Source organism: Lichenostomus cassidix, chromosome 14, assembly GCF_008360975.1.
Source record: "Lichenostomus cassidix isolate B80296 chromosome 14, HeHo_3.0, whole genome shotgun sequence".
In the NCBI taxonomy this organism is placed as follows: Eukaryota; Metazoa; Chordata; class Aves; order Passeriformes; family Meliphagidae; genus Lichenostomus; species Lichenostomus cassidix.
In genome coordinates, this window is record NC_139495.1 from 65,367 (window position 1) to 84,134 (window position 18,768).

The window sequence follows — 18,768 nt, forward strand, 5'->3', positions numbered from 1 at the left end:
ATCAGTTGATAAAGTCACTTTTGCAGCATTAGACCCAAGTTCCTCAAAACACCAACACGCTATACTCTCCTAAGCAGTTTCATTTGTATGCAGCTAAAAATGTATAATTTGCATAGTAGCAGTTGCATGCTAGAAATTTCATTGTAGCTTTCTGAAATGCATCAGCAACAATAAGGTCGATGGCAGAAAAAGAAGCAATGGAAAATGACTGCAGGTTAGAACTGAACTGCCTTCCCCATCTTTCATTTTATAATGCTGACTTGTACTTTGAGCTATCCAGGACATGAAGGCATGAATAACATCAAGCTGCCTGTACCTTACGTGTACCTAACAAGCCGCAATTCTTTCTTTGTTGCCGGAAGTCTGAAAACCCCACATTACACATTACAAATGTTACCTATACAACTGCGAGAAACAGACAGTACTTGGTACACTGGAAGCAGATTCCAGAATAAAGCTGGGTAACAACCCAGATTTCAAATCCAGAATTGTGTAATTTGTAAAAAAAAGTGTCCGTATCAAGTCATAGGCAAAGCTTTGCTTTTATTAAGCCATGTCGCTATCATGTTATCTTCATCTTTCAGACTAAATAACCATATATATAGCAAGAAAATAAACAAGTACTCCAGGCATTTTACTGATGAAAATAACTACAGAGCACCAGGTTCCCAAATCAAATCACATACAATACTTCAAAAAGGAGCACAGATAGAACTGGAAATTGCCTCCGACGTTACTGAAAGCAAAAAGTCCTTCTTAAACTCATGAATATTTGGAAGCAACACAGCAATCAAAAAAGCAGACCGAGGGGAGAAGGAAGGATGGAAAAAAAAAGCGAATGAATGAAGCTAGGATTCTCCATTTGGATTTCAACAGAATTCCCCAAGATGGAAAAAAACCCCAAAACAATAAAATAATAAAACAATAAAGCCAAGGAAACATCCAGGATGTTTTTGCAACTTGAGACAAGGTTTGAAAGTGTTCATTTTGTTCTTCCCTCACTCCTTCATATTTTACTTACAGAAAACTCCTGTTATTTGTTATTCCAGTTTGAACATATTTCATCCACCTAAAAGCCAGTTAAGCTCCGAGTTACCAGAAATAACGGGTTTGAATCCAGAACTTAACTTTGGTGAATGAAATAATCACTGTCCCAGTTTACCACTGGGTCCTTCTGAACCCAGTGAACTCAAAGCTGTATTTATATGGCTCCTTAGGTTTGAACTGTACCTCTTACTTAACAAGTATGGATCAAAGGCTGTTAACTTTGGAGGAAAATTTAAGGAAAAGAAGTTATCTACTGAGGAAGTAAGAACTCCTCTTAAGAAAAACCTTTAACTAAATAACTAAGATTTTTGTTTGGTTGTTTTTCTATTATTTTTACAATATGGACATTCATAATGTGTAATGAAGTATCGTGAATATAAATTAAAGCCAGTCACAAATACACACAAACTACTATGTGCTGTACATCCAGAAAAAAAGTGGAATGATTTGAAAGCAGCAGAAACGCAAAGAGGCCAAGCATATCAGTGTGAGGGCAAAAAGAATGGTGTGACACACCTCACTGCAGCATTTCTGGAAGCATCTCTCTTCCCCTTTCACTTCCCGTGACACTATCAGCAGAAACTCTGACTGCTGAGCCCGGCCACAGCTGTACTGGGAACCTATACTGACAAGCTGAAATAACCAATCAAAGCAAAACACAAAAAGAAACCTTTGTAAAGCTGAAGCACATACCGTCATCCAAATTGTACAAGTAATAGATGAGCTCAAACGTTCAGGTAACATTTACTTGCCACTAGAACAGGTTGCTATCAAGCTACAACTTTCATTTCAACATAAAATTTACTGAGGCAGTCGCAAAGCCCTTTGTAATTTAAAGGGAAGTTAAGAGTTACTAATAAGAAGACAAAAAACTCCCCGTATCACTGTGTTGCAGCCAACTACTCGGAAAAACAAAGTTTGGTGCATTATGAGCATTATTTTCCTGTCATACTTGACAAGTGGAGAAGGTAACATGGTTATAAGACTGGAAGGCTTTATGTAAAGTAATATATCAAGCTTGAGTACTAAAGAGCTTCCTCTTGTTCCAAATACAGATACAATATAGCTAAGGAAACATAAGAAGTCAACTAGAGGGAAAGAAAGTTGAGTGGTCTACATTAGTTTTAGAAGGAGTAATTTACAGAAGATCCAAGAAAATAACTGGAGTGTAAAAAATTGTCCTGTACCCAGAAAAATCACTACCAAGAACACTGGATAAACAGCTAACAATTTAAAGTTCAGCCTCAGATAGATTTCTCAACCTCTTATTACAAGAAATATTTTACCTTAATAACACATGGCAATTCCTAGCCCATTTAAATTAAAGCATAGCCTGTCAGCGCACTTGAGAAAGACTGGAACTTTAAATTAAGTGTGAAGAGTTAGACGACAGTTGCCTGCTCTGAGTAAACTGGAGATTACGATAGATGAGAGGGTCCATGAACAGTAAATTTACATATATGTCCTGCTATTGTCTGTGAAAAATTTTGAAGACAGCAGTTAAATATTATCCTCCTCATGCATTATGGTGACAGACTCACGTTCTATTAACCATTAAAATTTATGTGACCAACGCTGCTGCTGTCTAAAGCCTTTGTATATAGCCATTTTGTACAGTCCGCAGTTTTTTACTACGTTTTATTGCCAAAATACTGGGTTTTTTCTGATTGAATGAAGAGGTAACAACTGAGGCTAAAAATCCTCTATAAAATAACCCACTGAAATCACAAAAGTGGGGCAGCATAATTTTTGCTAATAGATTCTGGACTGGGACTAATACATAATTGCACTGTTCTAGCAGAGCTTTCGCATGTGTTCTTTAGAAAAGGGCATCAGTACATCTGCATAAGTGCTCCAAAAGTTCAGAACTTTCCACTCCTATTTAATATCCACATCCAATTGTATTTAACAATAAAATTTTGAAATGCTAAGGGTAAAAAAAAACCTTTTTATGAAAACCAACCACTCAAACGTGTCATATGCAGCTCAGAGCACAAGGACTCTCAATCTGTAAGAATAGCACTCCTCTGAAAAAGCTCACGATTCCATCTTTTTCCACATACTGAGCACGGTGGGTACTGCTCCAAAAATTGCTTCTAAAAGAAAGCATGCTGCTGAACAACATGGGCTTAGAAAAAAATACAGAAATGCTACAGTGTTTGAAGATATTAACAATAAAACTATGCACAATATTCTAATCCTGTTTCAAGTGAATGACGACTGCAACAAGCAGGTCTGCAGCACAAAGGAGGGAATGGCCTAGTGCGAGGTAATAAGATGCTAAGTATTATGAAATCATACAGCTGTTGTGTTTATCTACTTCAAACTATGTGTCTAAAAGTGTGCAACATGGGAGTGGGAGGAAGTAGGGAGAAAGCTGGATGAAACAAGGATGTAATGTTCAAGAAAACCACTGGATTCTTCCAGGTTTTGGTGCAATGGATATCCTACAGACACATACTGGACAGATATGGCAGCACCCCAAATACTTTTTAAACTTATTTTTAATATTACAGTAGTTAATGGAGATACTAAAAGGATAGATAAAATACCTGGTGTCATTTAATCTGCTAAAAAGTAAAGGAGCTCTATTCGTAATGAAAGCTAGTTTCTCACGACAAAGAAGAATGTTGAAAAACCTTTTTCATTGCACTGGCCAAAAAACAGTCATGTGCATTAAGTTAGAGTTTTTTTCAGGAACTTAAACAACGTTTAGCTTCTGGCATGGCAAACACTAATGGTGTTTACTCACTGATAGTAATGCTTGAGGTGGAGTACCAAAACTTAAAAAACTTTCTCTGTGCTCATGGTTGTCTCCATGTCACTAGCATCTTATTCAATTCTAACCGATATAAACAAAATGTTCCCTTTTACCTCTGTGTCATGAACATTTTTTAAATGCTGCTTTGTTGTGTTATTAGAGTGAGATTGCACAGGATAATGGGCTTGTGCTTATTTCAATTTCTCCTTTAGTAGACATCAGACACTGAAAAAGGTGCTAGCAAATGAACACTTGTGTTTCAGAGTTAACAGAGATTCATTGCTCCAATGCAGTTTAAATATTCTGCTAGATTAGGAATGTGAAGGATGAAGAAGCAGTACAGTTAACTCCTTACTTATGGAGATTATCAAAGGTACCAGATAGATCTTGCGATTTTATAGATCTTGCAATTTTACAGTGTGTTCTTGAATGTACACACAAAGCTATTTTTATGCACTGCAAAGAACAAAAACATTCACATAGCTCCCAGCTATCCAGCTTCACATCCACACAGTTAAAGTTCACCCTCCTTTGTGTATCAGTTTTTTATCTGAAGAACCAGTCTTTGGGCCTGACAAACATTTATCTCCCAAGCTCATCTCTTTTACCCAGAGCTCTTCATATCTAACCTACCATTCATATAAACTTTCATTAGTTCACTCTGATTGATTAACCCTTCAACTGCTCATGTGTAAACACAGAAAAATTACATTTCAGACATGTTGCAGATGTTTTTATAGAAAGCAAAATTTCCCTCCTAGAAAGCTACTTTTTTTCTTTTTGCTCTATGACAAATGCAAACACAAATATCACATTTTAACTTAGCTGTGTATGTTTATCCAAATTCTAAAAACGATCAAATTAAAAAAGATGCATGGAATTTAACTAATATTCCACATTCACAAAACTCTTTTTAGAAGACTTTGCAACAATATCCCCCATGGATTTTTTTACCTGTTCAAATTTCCAGCCATCGGACATTGTGGAAACCATTTGAGTGAGCTCCTCTTCCTGACACTGCAGCACTCTGTATACATGTTTGACTGGCACCTTCAAGAAGAAATATAAGATGCTCAATAGGGCATGGAATTCACTATGTTTGTGACTTGTGAAGTTGCCCTTACTCTCTAGAAATGGTAAGCAACACCAGTTTGAACCCATTGAGAGCAATGAATAATTAGGACCATTTTAGCTGAGACATATAGTAAATGCCATCAGAGCAATCCTGCGATTCCACAACCTGGCTTCAAGAGAAATTTGGCAACACGAGTTTGTAGTATCTCCATGAAGACCCAGTTACCAGGGAAGCCTAAGTAGCAGAGTTAAAGAACAAACTTTATCATATTCACTTTCACGGACAATATGAGCTATGCTATGAGAAGAGGCAACCTTCTCAATCACAGAGCATTACATATAAAGAAAGTAACTTTGCTACAAAAACATATGACAGGTGCTAAACAGCATCTGTATGTATGCTGCATAAACGCACTGTATAAAGAGCAGTTATACCATAGTTAAGCAACTTTGTCATATTCAGAGTATTTAAAAGTAAATGAGAAAGATAGGTTCTACAAAAGTTGTTCTCTAAAATAACTATTTCCAGAACTATTATGACAAATTCTACTATTACTGGACATTTTGGAACAATTACTTGTACGTTTTCCATTTTTGAACCAGATTTGTGAACTTTTTAAGCAGACTGGCAGGAGCCAGCAATTAATATTAATCTTTGTATACTAGCAGTTCCAGATCATCCAGTGATGTGGGCAGCCGTTCAGTATCCTACTGGGGAAATCAACAGTTACATAAAATAAGAAATGGAACCTAGTCACTATTTGTCATAGAACAAGTAATAAAAAGCACACTAGAAAATAGCCTCACCTGTGAGATTTTGCTGTCTCTTTCTCTTATTTTGTCCTTTACCAGTTTTATTAGAGATGTGATATTGTAGAATTCAGCCTCTTCCAGCACACCTAGTATGAAAATATTTTTTGGAAAGACAGTGTAACCAAAGATTCCAGGCCAAATCACCAACCAGGTGATAAGATTATCCTTTCAACAGCTAAAGAAAATTATTTATTTTTCTTTATGATAAGATAATTTACCAACCTAACAATTCTGGCTTCTTTCATGTACATGTAATTCAATGTTTAGCTCATTCTAAAAAATTGTCCTAAAAATACTTCAAAGAAAACTGATCCAATTTCACATACAAAATCAGGCAGGAAACAAAAAAATGACAGACCACCGTATCTCAGGCCCTGTCTGAGGCTGGAATGCAAAAGAGAAATTGAAATAATCCTACTGAAAATCTCTGCAGCTGCTAGCAAGCAGAAAGTTTTTCTTCCTGTCATTGTCATTTGAGATCTTTGAGTCTGAAAAAAAAGCTTAAAGATACACACTGCTTCTACTCACATGTTCAAGGAGTACCTGATCTCCACACATGGTATACTTAACAATGCACATGGAAATTATATTTCATACTATTTCCTCCTAGCATTGTTAAATTGTATTTCTCTTTGATAAATTTCTTCAACATGTTATCAATACACTTTATTACTGCATGTTTTAAAACAGCCATGCTCCATTAGGGTAAAATTGATTGAAACAGGGAACAAGGAGGGAGAAGCCGGGGGCAGAATTTGGTCTTTAAAAGCATATTCCACACATCTGAACATCCCAGAACTTAACTCAAGCTTTACATCTTCTAAAGCTTGTTTCCTAGGCCACACTCTTTTGCCTTAAGAGGACTAAATCCAAATATTTCACACACTCATACCGGAAAGATATAAGACTACACAATAAAAGGCATCTCCCCTCTTGTTTGAATACTTATGTTCCAAATGAGAATGAGGGTTGTGAAATCTGGAATCATACTCATAATGCTCAAATATATATACTATAACTGCATGGTACCTATCAGTTTTGCTTGAAACAGATCCAAATGCTGTAGTGATTAAGGTTTGCCATCTTGTTCTAAATTAGTTTTGGTGACTCAAAAGAAGTGAAAATAATAGGCAAGTGGCAAGCAAACAGGACATTTAGAAATGTCTTACCTTCCTCAGCTAGGTCCTTGTTAATAACCAGTTTCCCGTGTCTGAGATAGTTCAGCACTGGCCCAAAGTAGGTTGGGTCTCTGTCTATTAAATAGGCACCTGTTTCATCCTAGATTAGAAAAACAAACACAAACCAAACAAACAACCCAAAACAAAGCAAAGGAACACCAAAACTCAAACCAAAAAGCCCACAAGGATTTGAACATCCAAGTGTGAACTGCAAGCTAATATTCATCTAGCAGCAAGCGGGTATTCAGATGTAGCCACATCCCGGAAAGCCAAATTTATTAAAGACAATAAAATGAATTAAACAATGTAACTGTAATTTTATCAGACTGATCACTCAAATCATGTAATACACAACTTTTCTTACCTGATCAATCCCCGCAACCCCTTATCAATGACTAACAACACTGTTAGCATGAAAGATCCAAGAGATAAGTGAGAACACTGAAAATTATGGTTAGAAATAGCACTTACAATGTGGAAATTTTGTTTGGGAACCTGAAGAGTCAGAACAAAGGCTACATTCTAACAACCTTCAAACAACAGTTTTTCCTTTTTCTTTTTTTTGGGTTTTTTTTTTCTTTTTTTAATTAAGAGCAAACAAACCTAATTCTTTTTAACCTCAACACTTTGCTCTAGAAACATTTGGTTTTATCTTAGCTCAGATATAAAAATACTCACAGGGTACTGAGAAATGCTGTGTACCAAGCAGGGGTTGTACATGCATCTTATAAAAAAACCCCATACACTAAAGATGTAGTTCCTACCTACTTCATGCAGACAACGAAAGAATAGATTAATAAATCAAACTAACTAATGCAGTTAGTTTACCAAACAGACTACAGCGTTTTGTGAATTGCAAAACAGTTCATTAAATTCATCTGCAGAGCTGATATTTTTGACAAAGAGATAAAGAAGCAAAATTGCTATTCCCTACGTTATTTAGAATCTATGTGTGAACCCCTGCAATCAAGACAGTACCGACATATTTCGTCCTGGCCAGATTCATAGAAAGATTTCTAACTGATCCACTGCTCCTTTCTACTACCAAGTGGATCACTGACTGTATTAATCCTTTAGTACACAAGGTTTTGGTGCAATGGATATCCTACAGACACGTACTGGAGAGATATGGCAGCACCCCAAATACTTTTTTAACTTATTTTTAATATTACAGTAGTTAATGAAAATACTAAAAAAATCATCATTACAAATAATCCCAGCTAAATTTGGATCATACTCCCTCAAAACCATATGTACTAGTGATACTTGCTCTTCCATATGAAAGAAATTCTACTGACTCAATCCTCTGCATTTGAACATTAGTGCTTATATGTAAAGATTTGATTACTGAACAGTGATACTTGAAAACTCTCTCAACTTAACAGTACCTCGAGTTCTGAAAATGTTTCACCAGAAAAAAAGATGGCAGATGTATTTTCAGGCATATGGATTTAGTTTCTGAGTAATTGCACTTGTCAAACCAGGACTGGTAGAATGTAGAAAGACCACAACCTGAACTACAAAAGCCATAAACACCTTTCTATAATTACAATTAAATGCTTTACACACCTAGACACGCTGTCATTTTAGAAGAAGTGAAGGGGTGCATAATTTTGTATAAAATTAACTGTTCAAGAAAATGAACATATTGAAACGTGATGTCAGTTAACCTACACTCAGACCAGACAATGCTTGATGAATTCTAATCACAATTTCTTCCGATCTAAGCTCATGGTCTCACAAAAACGAGACTAAGCACCAAATCAGTAGATTGATGAAGTGGAATAGTTTTAATAGCTCATCTATAAATATATTTACACTTTGTATATTAATATATTAATATATTAATATATTAATATATTAATATTTACACTTATATATTAAATATATAAACACTTCAAGAATGAACAGTCTACAGATACAACTCAAAGAAATTAAAATAGATGACAACTGTATGAACGATAAGCTGAAAAGTAAAGGTAAAGGAACAGAAACCAGTGAGGTTGGAAAGGAAGATCTAAAACAGATAAAAAATAAACACTGTTTTAAAGAAAAAAAAAAAGTACTTGATCATCACTTGAACTGTATTAAGAGACATTGGGCTTACAAAACTGCAAGTCTTCCCAGTTAAGAAAAAATCTCTATAAATAATCTTCATGAAGATTATTGTAATTTTTTACACTGCAGTGTTTTCTCACATCACCTTCTGAACCAATACTGGCCATCATCTCTACACCACTACAGAGATAGGGAGGTGCTTCACAGAAGCAAAGTAATTAAAAGCTCTAAATGAAATCTTAAGTAACAATGGCTACTTCACTCCTTGCACAAATGGCCTCAACTTTTTTTTTTAAGGGCTACATTATCTGAAGTTATTTTTTTCTGAGTTGATTTCTATACACTAAACCAGCTCACAACAAAACCTCAAAGCAAAGAAGCTATGTCAGGCCTTCTCTTTCAAATTCTACCTTATCAGAGGTCATAAATGAAAAAAATACCATCTCAGTACTGTCATAGTTTACACCATGAAGCCTTTCAGACAACAAGGTGTCTTGAAAAATAATGAAAAAGAAGGCACACAAAAGTCCTGTAATTTTTGTTGAAATAGTTCAGTTTTTTTTCACATTAGTAAATGTGAAAGTAGTAGTTAAAGAACTCTGGCTAAATTCTAACAGCGTGCAAACCAAATTCTGTCAACAGGATTCACTTTAGTATGTCAATTCCATGCAAAGGTTGCTTACTCAGATTACAGATATAGAAAATATGCATTAATTGACATTAAGAGGAGGACGTGTGTCTTGAACACACCTTAAAACTCAGGTATGCTACAGACTAGCACCAGAGAGTCAAGACCCGAAATATGAACCAATCGGTACTAACTACTGCAAGCATATGCAAACAATGCACAGGTGAGGGAGGCAAAAAATTTACTTCCTCAGCATCTTCCTATAGAAAAAGCCTTATTGCTCATCTTTTTGAGGGAGCTGCCTGAATATCCTTCAATGTATGCTAAGCACTTCATGTTGAAATCACTAAGAAAAGCCGATTACACTAGACCTTTAAGGATATTTATGTAAACATAAATCCAATACAAGCTGACACAGAAGTGTAGTCATCTGCTCTACCTAGAAGTCTCAAAAATACCTATCATAAGTCTTTCAGAATATTATCAGGATTGGTTTCACCTACATATGCATGAAAACACACTGTATTATCATGTGTAATTAGCATTTTGACACTTTCTAGTATACAGTTTTACTGTAAGATAAGAATAATAAATTGCAAATGCGATCCTGTGACAATTTAAATGTGACCTGGACAATTTAAAGAGGTAGCTAGTTTGCACAGACATAACTAGCTTTAGGCTTGCTAGCTTAAGTATTAATACACTTTGATGTCCCAGCTATGCAATTTCCTGCGCTAACTAGTAAATTGTTCTCCTACAAGCTTTGAGCAAGGCTGAATCTTTTCTGACAGAACTAGTGTAGATATTTTGAAGCTATTTCCCAAATTTCAGGTGAATACTGGAAATGTCAGACAAACCTATACTCTAATAAGGTTTCAAAGTTCTCTCTCTTTTAGATGTATTTTATCCAAACAGGTGTTAATGTTTAGCGGAACAGCAGCTGAAACTCAAGTTTCCTCTCTATTCAGTATAGTCACATTACCCCACACCTAGAGGTGCTGCATGCAAATGCTGACATTCTTCACAAGAAACCTCAAAACAAATGCACCAGCTGTCTTTGTGCATCCAACCCTAAACTGCTAGTTAATCACACAAGTGTATCTCTACCCAGTTCTATTTTTGCATTACATTCCTCTCTCAAGAGAAGAATGTAATTGTCTATAAGTTCTAGGCCTTTTTCATACATGCTTACAAGGACACCATTTAGAAGACAGCATTGCCCAGGTACAGTGAAGACTGCATTTGTTTATTAACCATTCTCCCACACTAATGTTTAATTCAAATTACAAACACCATGGAATTTTAGAGGAAAGCTAGTAACTTGCTCTTAAATTTTCAATCACCTGGTTCAGCGTATTAATGAAAGCTCACAATCACATTCCTTTGAAAAATACTGACCAAAGCAATTAAATGATCATGTATTCTAGTTGCAAATGTTTTCACTTCAATCTTTATAGAGACTGAGGCTCAAAGGAATCACAATGAACACTTACTCTGATTTTAGTTTAAAACACATACAGAACTCAATTTATTTACAGTGAAATTTAACCTTTAGAAACTAGTGGTGAAACCTAACCATTACAATAAATAATTACTATCACCGCTAACATTATGTACTTTCTAGCAAGGACATCTATAGTCTGACACTTGGCTAGCTGGATTTCACAATACCTTTGCTAGACCAAACAGGCTTCACTATTAGATTCCTTGTCTCCAATGCATGTACTTCCAGACTGAGAAGTCACTCCGTAAACTTCTTGCCAAAAAAAGCTTTGTTCTTCATAACTTTTCAACAAATCATATTCCACCTCGTGACTAGTCACTGCCCTCGAATTGTGGATACCAGAATCCACTACAGGATTCCAGTACTCCTCAAAATGTGGACCAAATACATACACCCCCCTAATCCCATTTAACAACCTCCCCAAGAACTGCATTAAAACACTAGTTGAAATGTCATGAATTTATTTCCAATTAATTATCTTCATTGCAATCAATACTGGACTTGGATACACTCAGAACTCAAACCATCAAGCTATTGGCTCAAAGCTGTACACTCTACAATGGGTATTTTAAAAAATGACATCATTACATATACTGAGCAAGCAGAAGTTCTGACAAAGGTAACAATACGCAGAGAAATACGGTAATATTTGGTACTGAATCCGGATTTATAAATAATTGTCTTCCCTATCCTCTGTGCTTTCTCGATATTGAACTAGATGCCCAGAACACATCTTTCACAGACTTTATGAGTCCGCAGACTAGCAATACTTATCAAAACTACATCAGTAACACAACCCATCTGACAAGTCAGAAATCTCTTGGACAAATGAAGTGTATCTGTTACTTCTTCGAACAATGACTACAATTTAGATATTTCTTAATGCTGACACCCAAGGTTGTGCTACCAGGAAGACTTTTAATTTTTCTAAAACATTTAGTGCTTGCTTGCTTCCTTCTTTGACAGATTCTACCCCAGCTTTAGAAATGCATTTAAAAATCAAACACAAATACTATTGCCAAAACCTTATTAAAAAAGTTTGACAATCTCCTTGCTAAGGGGAAAGTTAAAAGAATGCTAGAACAGTCTGTAAAAGAAAAACTGGTATATAGGTAACACAAGAAGATGCTGAAACAGGGAAATATATGTAAATTATTAACAGTAATACAGTAAAAGCATTAAATTACTTTAACAATGATGAAAAGGTGAGCGAGACTGCTTGTATATTTTTATGTATTCATCTCTAAACCAAGATATAAATACTATGGAAAACAAACCTTATTGTGAACAGTGAGTATGACCATTACCACTCATTCATTTGCTGAAAGGATTCTCAAACAGTCTTAAATACAAAGTTGTCCACGACATTGTGAAGCAAACTAAATTCAGAGAATCAGTGTCACCATCTTATTCCATGAAACACTAGTTTGGCCACAGGGTGTGCCAAACTTTCATGTACATTTCTGCCATTACAAGAATCTTTCTTCCACTACAGGCGGAAATGCACCTGACAGCAAGAGCCAGGCTGCCCCACCCTATTCAACATCAGTACCTAAAGGTAAAGGCCAACATGCTAGCTCTCTTGAAGCCTCTCGTTCTTCACAGTAGCAAGCATTAAGGAAGTCATAGAACCACATGAGTGGTTGGGATATCCTGAGTTGGAGGGGACCCACAAGGATCATTGAGTCCAACTCCTGACCCTGCACAGCACAGCCCCAACAACTCCACCGTGTGCTTGAGCACCGTCAAGCTTGGAGCCACGACCATTCCCTGGGGAGCCTGTTTTCCAGTGCTCAACCAACCTCTGCGGAAAGAACCTTTTCCTGACATCCAACTTAAACCCTCCCTGACACAGCTCCATGCCGCTCAATTGGGTCCCTGTCGCTGGTCACACAGAATGGAAATCGGTACTGCCCCTCAAGAGGAAGACGCAGAGAACTTCCCTTGGCCTCCTCCAGCTGAAGAAGCCAACTGACCTCATCCATTTCTGATATGGCTTCCCCTTCCAAATCTCTGCATCCCTCCTTCAGTTGCTAAGAGCCTTAGAGCCTACCGGTTTTGTGGTGCCCAAAACTGTACACAGGACTCAAAGTGAGGCCACACCCCAGAACAGAGCAGAGGGGGAAAATCCCCTCCCTCACCTGGCTGGCAATGCTGGGCCTGATGAACCCCAGGACACAGTTGGCCCTCCCCTCTGCCGGGGTATACAGCGGTGCATTATCTTTTAATTAAGAAACCTTACAGGAATGCTTTCCTACTCTCTCCCAAATAAAGACAGCTGACCTATCAGCAAGCCACCTACATTTTAAAATTTACTTTTACAGGTTAGTTTAAGCTCTACAAAAAAACCTCAACCAAAACCAAAGACAACAACAAAACAACTCTCACACCACCACATTTAAAGTTTTTTTTCCTTTAACTCAGCAACATTACATTCTGTTCCCTATCTTAAGTATTCAAATATCCTTTCTAGAAGTTATGGCTGAAAAAACAATGAAATCTACTACTAATCTAATTGAAAAACAAATTTCAAAATTTATATATAACAAGCAACTCTTTATTGTCAACCTGTTGATTATACATTCAAGGGTTATAGGTGGTTCCTTTCTTTTCCCTACCTGTACTGTAGTGGAAAATGCTTTTTTGTCCCTGATGCTCCTAAATGTCTTTCAGAGCCAGCACTATATACAAATACTTTATATCCATTACCTACATACCCCACCACAAATAAAATCTTAGTAACTTTTTTCCCCTACTAAAAATGAGTCAGAGTGAATACCAAAACATTCACCCACCATTTGCAATCTATGCAGAATATGTAATATTTTACTCCAAGAATTGCTGAAAAGACAGAATACTACGTCTAAGTAAGAGATTATTATCAAAAGAACTTTGCTCCAGTTCTTGTAATTGAACAAGAGAATAGTGACAGTGCAGAAATAACACTATGTCAGAGCACGCATATATTCCATTAAAACGCTAAAACTAAACTCCGTCAGACGACACAAAAAAATTACACAAACGTACAAACGATACTGTGCTCTCTGCTGTACTTATGCGCAATTTTGTTATTCACGAACCCAACTACTTCGCACGACATTGGTCCACCTTCCCACCTCAACTCCCCTGAAGCTCACGCCCTCATTAAGCAACAATCTTCAGAAAGACTCCCTCCGTGGCAGCAGAGTCGTTCCTGCCACCCCTCACCGCGGCGCCGGGCCCCGCGCTCACTTCACACCGGTGGTCGTCTGGGCAGGCGTCACAGCGGGACCGGGCACCAGCCACGGCGCACCCTCAGCGCGGCGGGCGGGGAGTGGGGACAGGGGAGCGGGCCCGGAGCGAGCGCGGCGGCGGGGAGAGCGGGCCCGGAGCGGGGAGCGGGCGTGGCGGGGCACCCCCTCACCTTGTCTGAGTCCAGGTCGGGGTCGGCCTGGCAGAGGCGGAAGAGGAAGGACTTGGGGTCCCTGCAGAGCGTCTGTCGAGTGGTCAGGAAGCAAGTGCCCCCCACATTCAGCCGGACCCACTTGCCAGGCCCCGCGCCGGGCAGCGGCGCCGAGCTGCACCGACGGCAGGGCCCGCCCGCGCCGAGGCCGCCAGCCGGGGGCACCGGGAACTCACAGTGGTTCTCCGCCGCCATCCTCGCCACCGCCGGAAGGGGCCGCCCCGGCTGCCGGGCCCCGGCAGCACCGCCCACCGGAAGCGTCGGCTGGAACAGCTCCCTGCCCCCTTCTCGCCCGGCGCCTGAGCGGCGCCGGCCCAGGGCCCCGGGAACAGGGCTCACGCCTGCGAGAGAGCCGCCGCTGGACCGGAGGCCGCCTGCCCGTCTCGTGTGACCCATGCCCCCCGGCCCACGGCGGAAGGAAGAGGCGGAGGCCGCGCAGGACCCTACATGCCTTTATTACAGACTACCAAGCATAAGTGAAATCCGTCATCCAGTCACTAACTACACATCTACAGCACAGAGATCTGTCGAGAGGAGAATAAACAGTCATTAAATTATGAGATATGATTAAATCATTGACCAATAGAAAATTTATATAATAAAGCCAGAAAAAAGGTGTAAAATATAGTTTACAATAATTATTCACATTCAAGGCTGTACATCAATACATACAACACCATGGCCCCGAACATGAATTTAATCCAAATAATTCATATATTAGAATTTAAATAACACAGACTGAACTAGAGGCCAACAAGAGCCAGCAAATAACCTTATAAGAATAAAAATACAAAAGTATTTTATATCATTGCAGTATTTGCTTCTGTTTTCACAAGTTGGTGGAGGAGGGGAGATTGTTTTGTGGGTGGTTGAGGAGGGTCAGGGGTTTTGCTTGAGGGATTTTTTTTTGGGTCTTTTTGGTTTTTTCCCTTTTTTTTCTTTTTTTTTTTTTTCTGTACATCACAGTTACAGCTACAAACCCAGGTAGAGCATATTACACATGTAACTGACTGCCACCAACCTGAAAACAGCATACAACTATCAAAACTGATTATGGTTCCTGCTTCCTATTTTTTCTCTTTTGTCAGGTACAGTTAAGTTCTGCTTACCATTTCGAACATTCGCCACATCAGATCAGATGTGTACACATTAGTACATGGCCACAGGAAGCTTTGTCAAATGGCAACCATCTACACTCATGGCCCTGCTGACAGACAGACTTCTCTTCACCAGGGACAGGACTCAAGGAAATGGCATAAAGCTGAGTCACTCGAGGTTTAGGTTTGGTATCAGGAAAAGGTTTTTCACCCAGAGGGTGGCTGAACACTGGAACAGGTTTCCCAGGAAGTATTCGCAAGTACCAAGCCTGCCTGAGTTCAAGAAGTTGTCTGGCACATGGTGGGACTGTTGGGGAGTCCTGTGCAGGGCCAGGAGCTGGACTTGATGACCCTGATGGGTCCTTTCCAATTCAGTATATTCTATTTATTCTAAAACCAGGCTATTAGGTGCTTAAGAACCTCTCCAACTGTTTGTTGCATAACAGTCATTTCTTCTGTGAAAGAGGAAACATTCTGAAGTTATCAGTCATAAAAGAAAATATGCCGGTTTGGGTCACAGAACTACTTGTCTGTAAGCTCAACGAACTGATGCACAATCTGCATCATGAGGCTTTGCAGGAGTATTTCCATGTGATTATGGGAATATTTCCATGAAGTATTATAGGCATTCAGCAAAATTTCAGATCTAAATACCACACCTGTTTGTGCAATTTACTAGTAGAAAGAATGATCAGAATCCAGAGGCCACATCTTTCGGCAATTATTAATCCAAAAGTTCTCTCCTCTGCAAGGGGTTGAAATAAAACGTTTTGTCCACAGGCCAAAGGAAGTAATTGTCTTGACTTTACTAAATCATTCAAAAGAAAATGTACATGTGGGACATTGTCCTAATTCTTCAAAGTTCCCAGCACAAAATATAATGATATCAAGCACATTAAATTAAGCATCTTGAACTATGAAAACAGATTAGAATCATCACATCTTTGTTTCAATCCACAGTTCTTTCCAGACTTACATATAGCAGATACTTCACAATTAAGTCATGTCAGAAGGAGAAAAGCAGAGCACAGTACTGCCTGACAGTTTGGTTTTTTCAGCATCTAAGTGCTTAGCAAATGGAATCATAATAGGCAGTATCAGTTTGCTCACAATGCCTCAACATCACATCTGAAGCAACTCTTCCTTAATACAAAACCCTACTGGAAGGCAAATGGTAACACACTAATTTCTCCAGTTTATCAAAGTAGTATTAACTTCTTGTGACTGGGCAGTAGTACTTCATCCTTTCTTAAGCTCCACACCACAGAAAAGAATAAATACCTTTCAGAAGTTCAAATACCAAGCAAAGCAAAACTACAACATTATTAACCAGATTCTTCATAAATGATTGGCAATTGTTCAAATTTCAAGAGATGGAATGAATCAACAGATTGGGTTTTCAGTAGATCTGCAGTGAGGAGGAACCTTAAGAAGAGTCTTCATGTACCTAACAACTTTTTTTTATGCTTTGAAAACTCTGGATTAAAAGCAGAAAAATCACCTGGCTTACGTGCATCTCTGAAGAACCTCCCTTGCACATTTCATTCCATGAACTCCCATGAACCACAAGAGTGATCTTCAGGACAAAGATATGAATCTACCCCACATCAGGTATAAACCTTTAAAATGGGTACCAGCCCTTCATAGTATGCAGCACCTGTCAACACACTTTAGTGGACAAACTGGTAAAACATACTTGAATCCATGACTGCTTTGTGACACCTCACTCTATACTCCTGCCACCTTTCAAAACCACAGATTTCACATAAAGTCCAAGGAGCAGAAATACCTCTCCCAGGAAAGTTCTAGCTCCTTCCCAAAAAAGCAGTAGCTAAGTAAGACTGGATCAGGAACACTGAAGTTCTATGTGGAGTGATGCTTGTAAGAGATGCTCACAGTTTTCTAGTAACAGCATTGTCAATTAGAAAAAAAAGAATTCTAGAATACAGACATCAGCCTTCCAGATACTTTATTGACAGCTTAGTGTACCAAGATCTGGCTGGCTGGCTAAAAGCTTTTGGTGGGCAGGATGGAAGTCTGCTGAGAGATTTTCAAGGTGTGAAAAAAACATAGCAATTAATTTGTTATGGTAAAATGACCAAAAGTCTAAATATTACAGACACCATGTTTAAGCACAGCTAGATTTCTACACAGTTAACAAGCCAATGGAGGTCATTTTTCGGACTTTTTATGTGAGACCAAGTTTTGTCACACTGAACAGCGGTGGCACTGTGAATCTCTGTCACTGCCAAACTCTTCTGTATAAAGTTGGGAATATGTCTACATCTCTATACCAGAGACTAAATTGGAAAGTGGTAGGGTTGCCCCCAATGGACACAACACATGGCTGCAGTTTGCTGCAATCCTGTCCATTTGTTCTCTACCTGTCAAACTTAAAATACATGTCATCTTGGTTAGAATGGCACATACAGCTTACTACAGATACAGACCAAAGATGCACTGTGCTATTCAAATCTGCGTGACAAGGAGTGTACTTTGGATGTGATGAAATTTCTCATGATGCAAAGGGAACGCTTTTCTGTCTTCCGCATCTCAGCCATTTACAGGACACCTTCTCTCCCTTAACACCCGACACTCTAAGCCAGGGATTTGCTTCTCTCAGGTTTCCGTACGTGGTGGGACAGAGAGGACTACAAGAATGCAGTTACTCCAAAACAAAAGAAAAGGCAACTGCTCTGTCTCTTTTAGAGCCTGGAAAAGCTGAACTGCCATCAAGTTCAACCACATAACTCAGTTTTTAAGAGATCAATAATAAATCTCCTTCACCCTCCTCAAGAAAATATGTGACATCCATGTGTTTTCTGAGAACTCTGATAAGCCATTGTTTTTAAAATACTGCTTCTAGAAAACAGTAGTCTATGAGTTTTTTCAACATTGTTGTGAAACCTTTCTTTGGTGGAAGGAAAAGCACATCATAATATGACAACTCAAAATGCAAAGTGATGGTAATGTGTAGTGAGTGAATATAAATACTTGTGATGTTTATACTGCTTTTAAAATAAGGAAGGAATGCCTTTGTCCAGACCTAGGTCATTCCTCTCTGCAAGGTTTAGGAACACAGGTATGTTGAAAATACCAGTGGGGAAGTTTTTTTTAGCACAAAGGAAATTGTGTCTTTGTAACACTACAAGAAATGTCTGACCAC

General features: G+C 38.5%; 1 protein-coding gene across 5 annotated transcripts in view; it reads right to left on the bottom strand.

Moving 5' to 3' along the window:
- The window catches only part of LOC146430516 (BTB/POZ domain-containing protein KCTD5-like), a 40,048-nt gene extending 22,095 nt beyond the window's left edge, over nt 1-17,953 (bottom strand). For 3 of the 5 annotated variants that reach the window (XM_085074186.1, XM_085074185.1, XM_085074184.1), the window contains exons 1-5: nt 14,467-17,953; nt 6,865-6,973; nt 5,690-5,781; nt 4,763-4,858; nt 1,564-1,680 (exon numbers count right to left, since the gene is read on the bottom strand). In XM_085074186.1, coding sequence (XP_084930312.1) covers nt 1,564-1,680; nt 4,763-4,858; nt 5,690-5,781; nt 6,865-6,973; nt 14,467-14,901 — 849 coding nt within the window. In that variant the 5' untranslated portion in view covers nt 14,902-17,953. The remainder of the gene's footprint in view (nt 1-1,563; nt 1,681-4,762; nt 4,859-5,689; nt 5,782-6,864; nt 6,974-14,466) is intronic. The other 2 variants (XM_085074189.1, XM_085074188.1) reach the window with 1 other exon arrangement.
- Between the last annotated feature and the right edge of the window lie 815 nt (nt 17,954-18,768).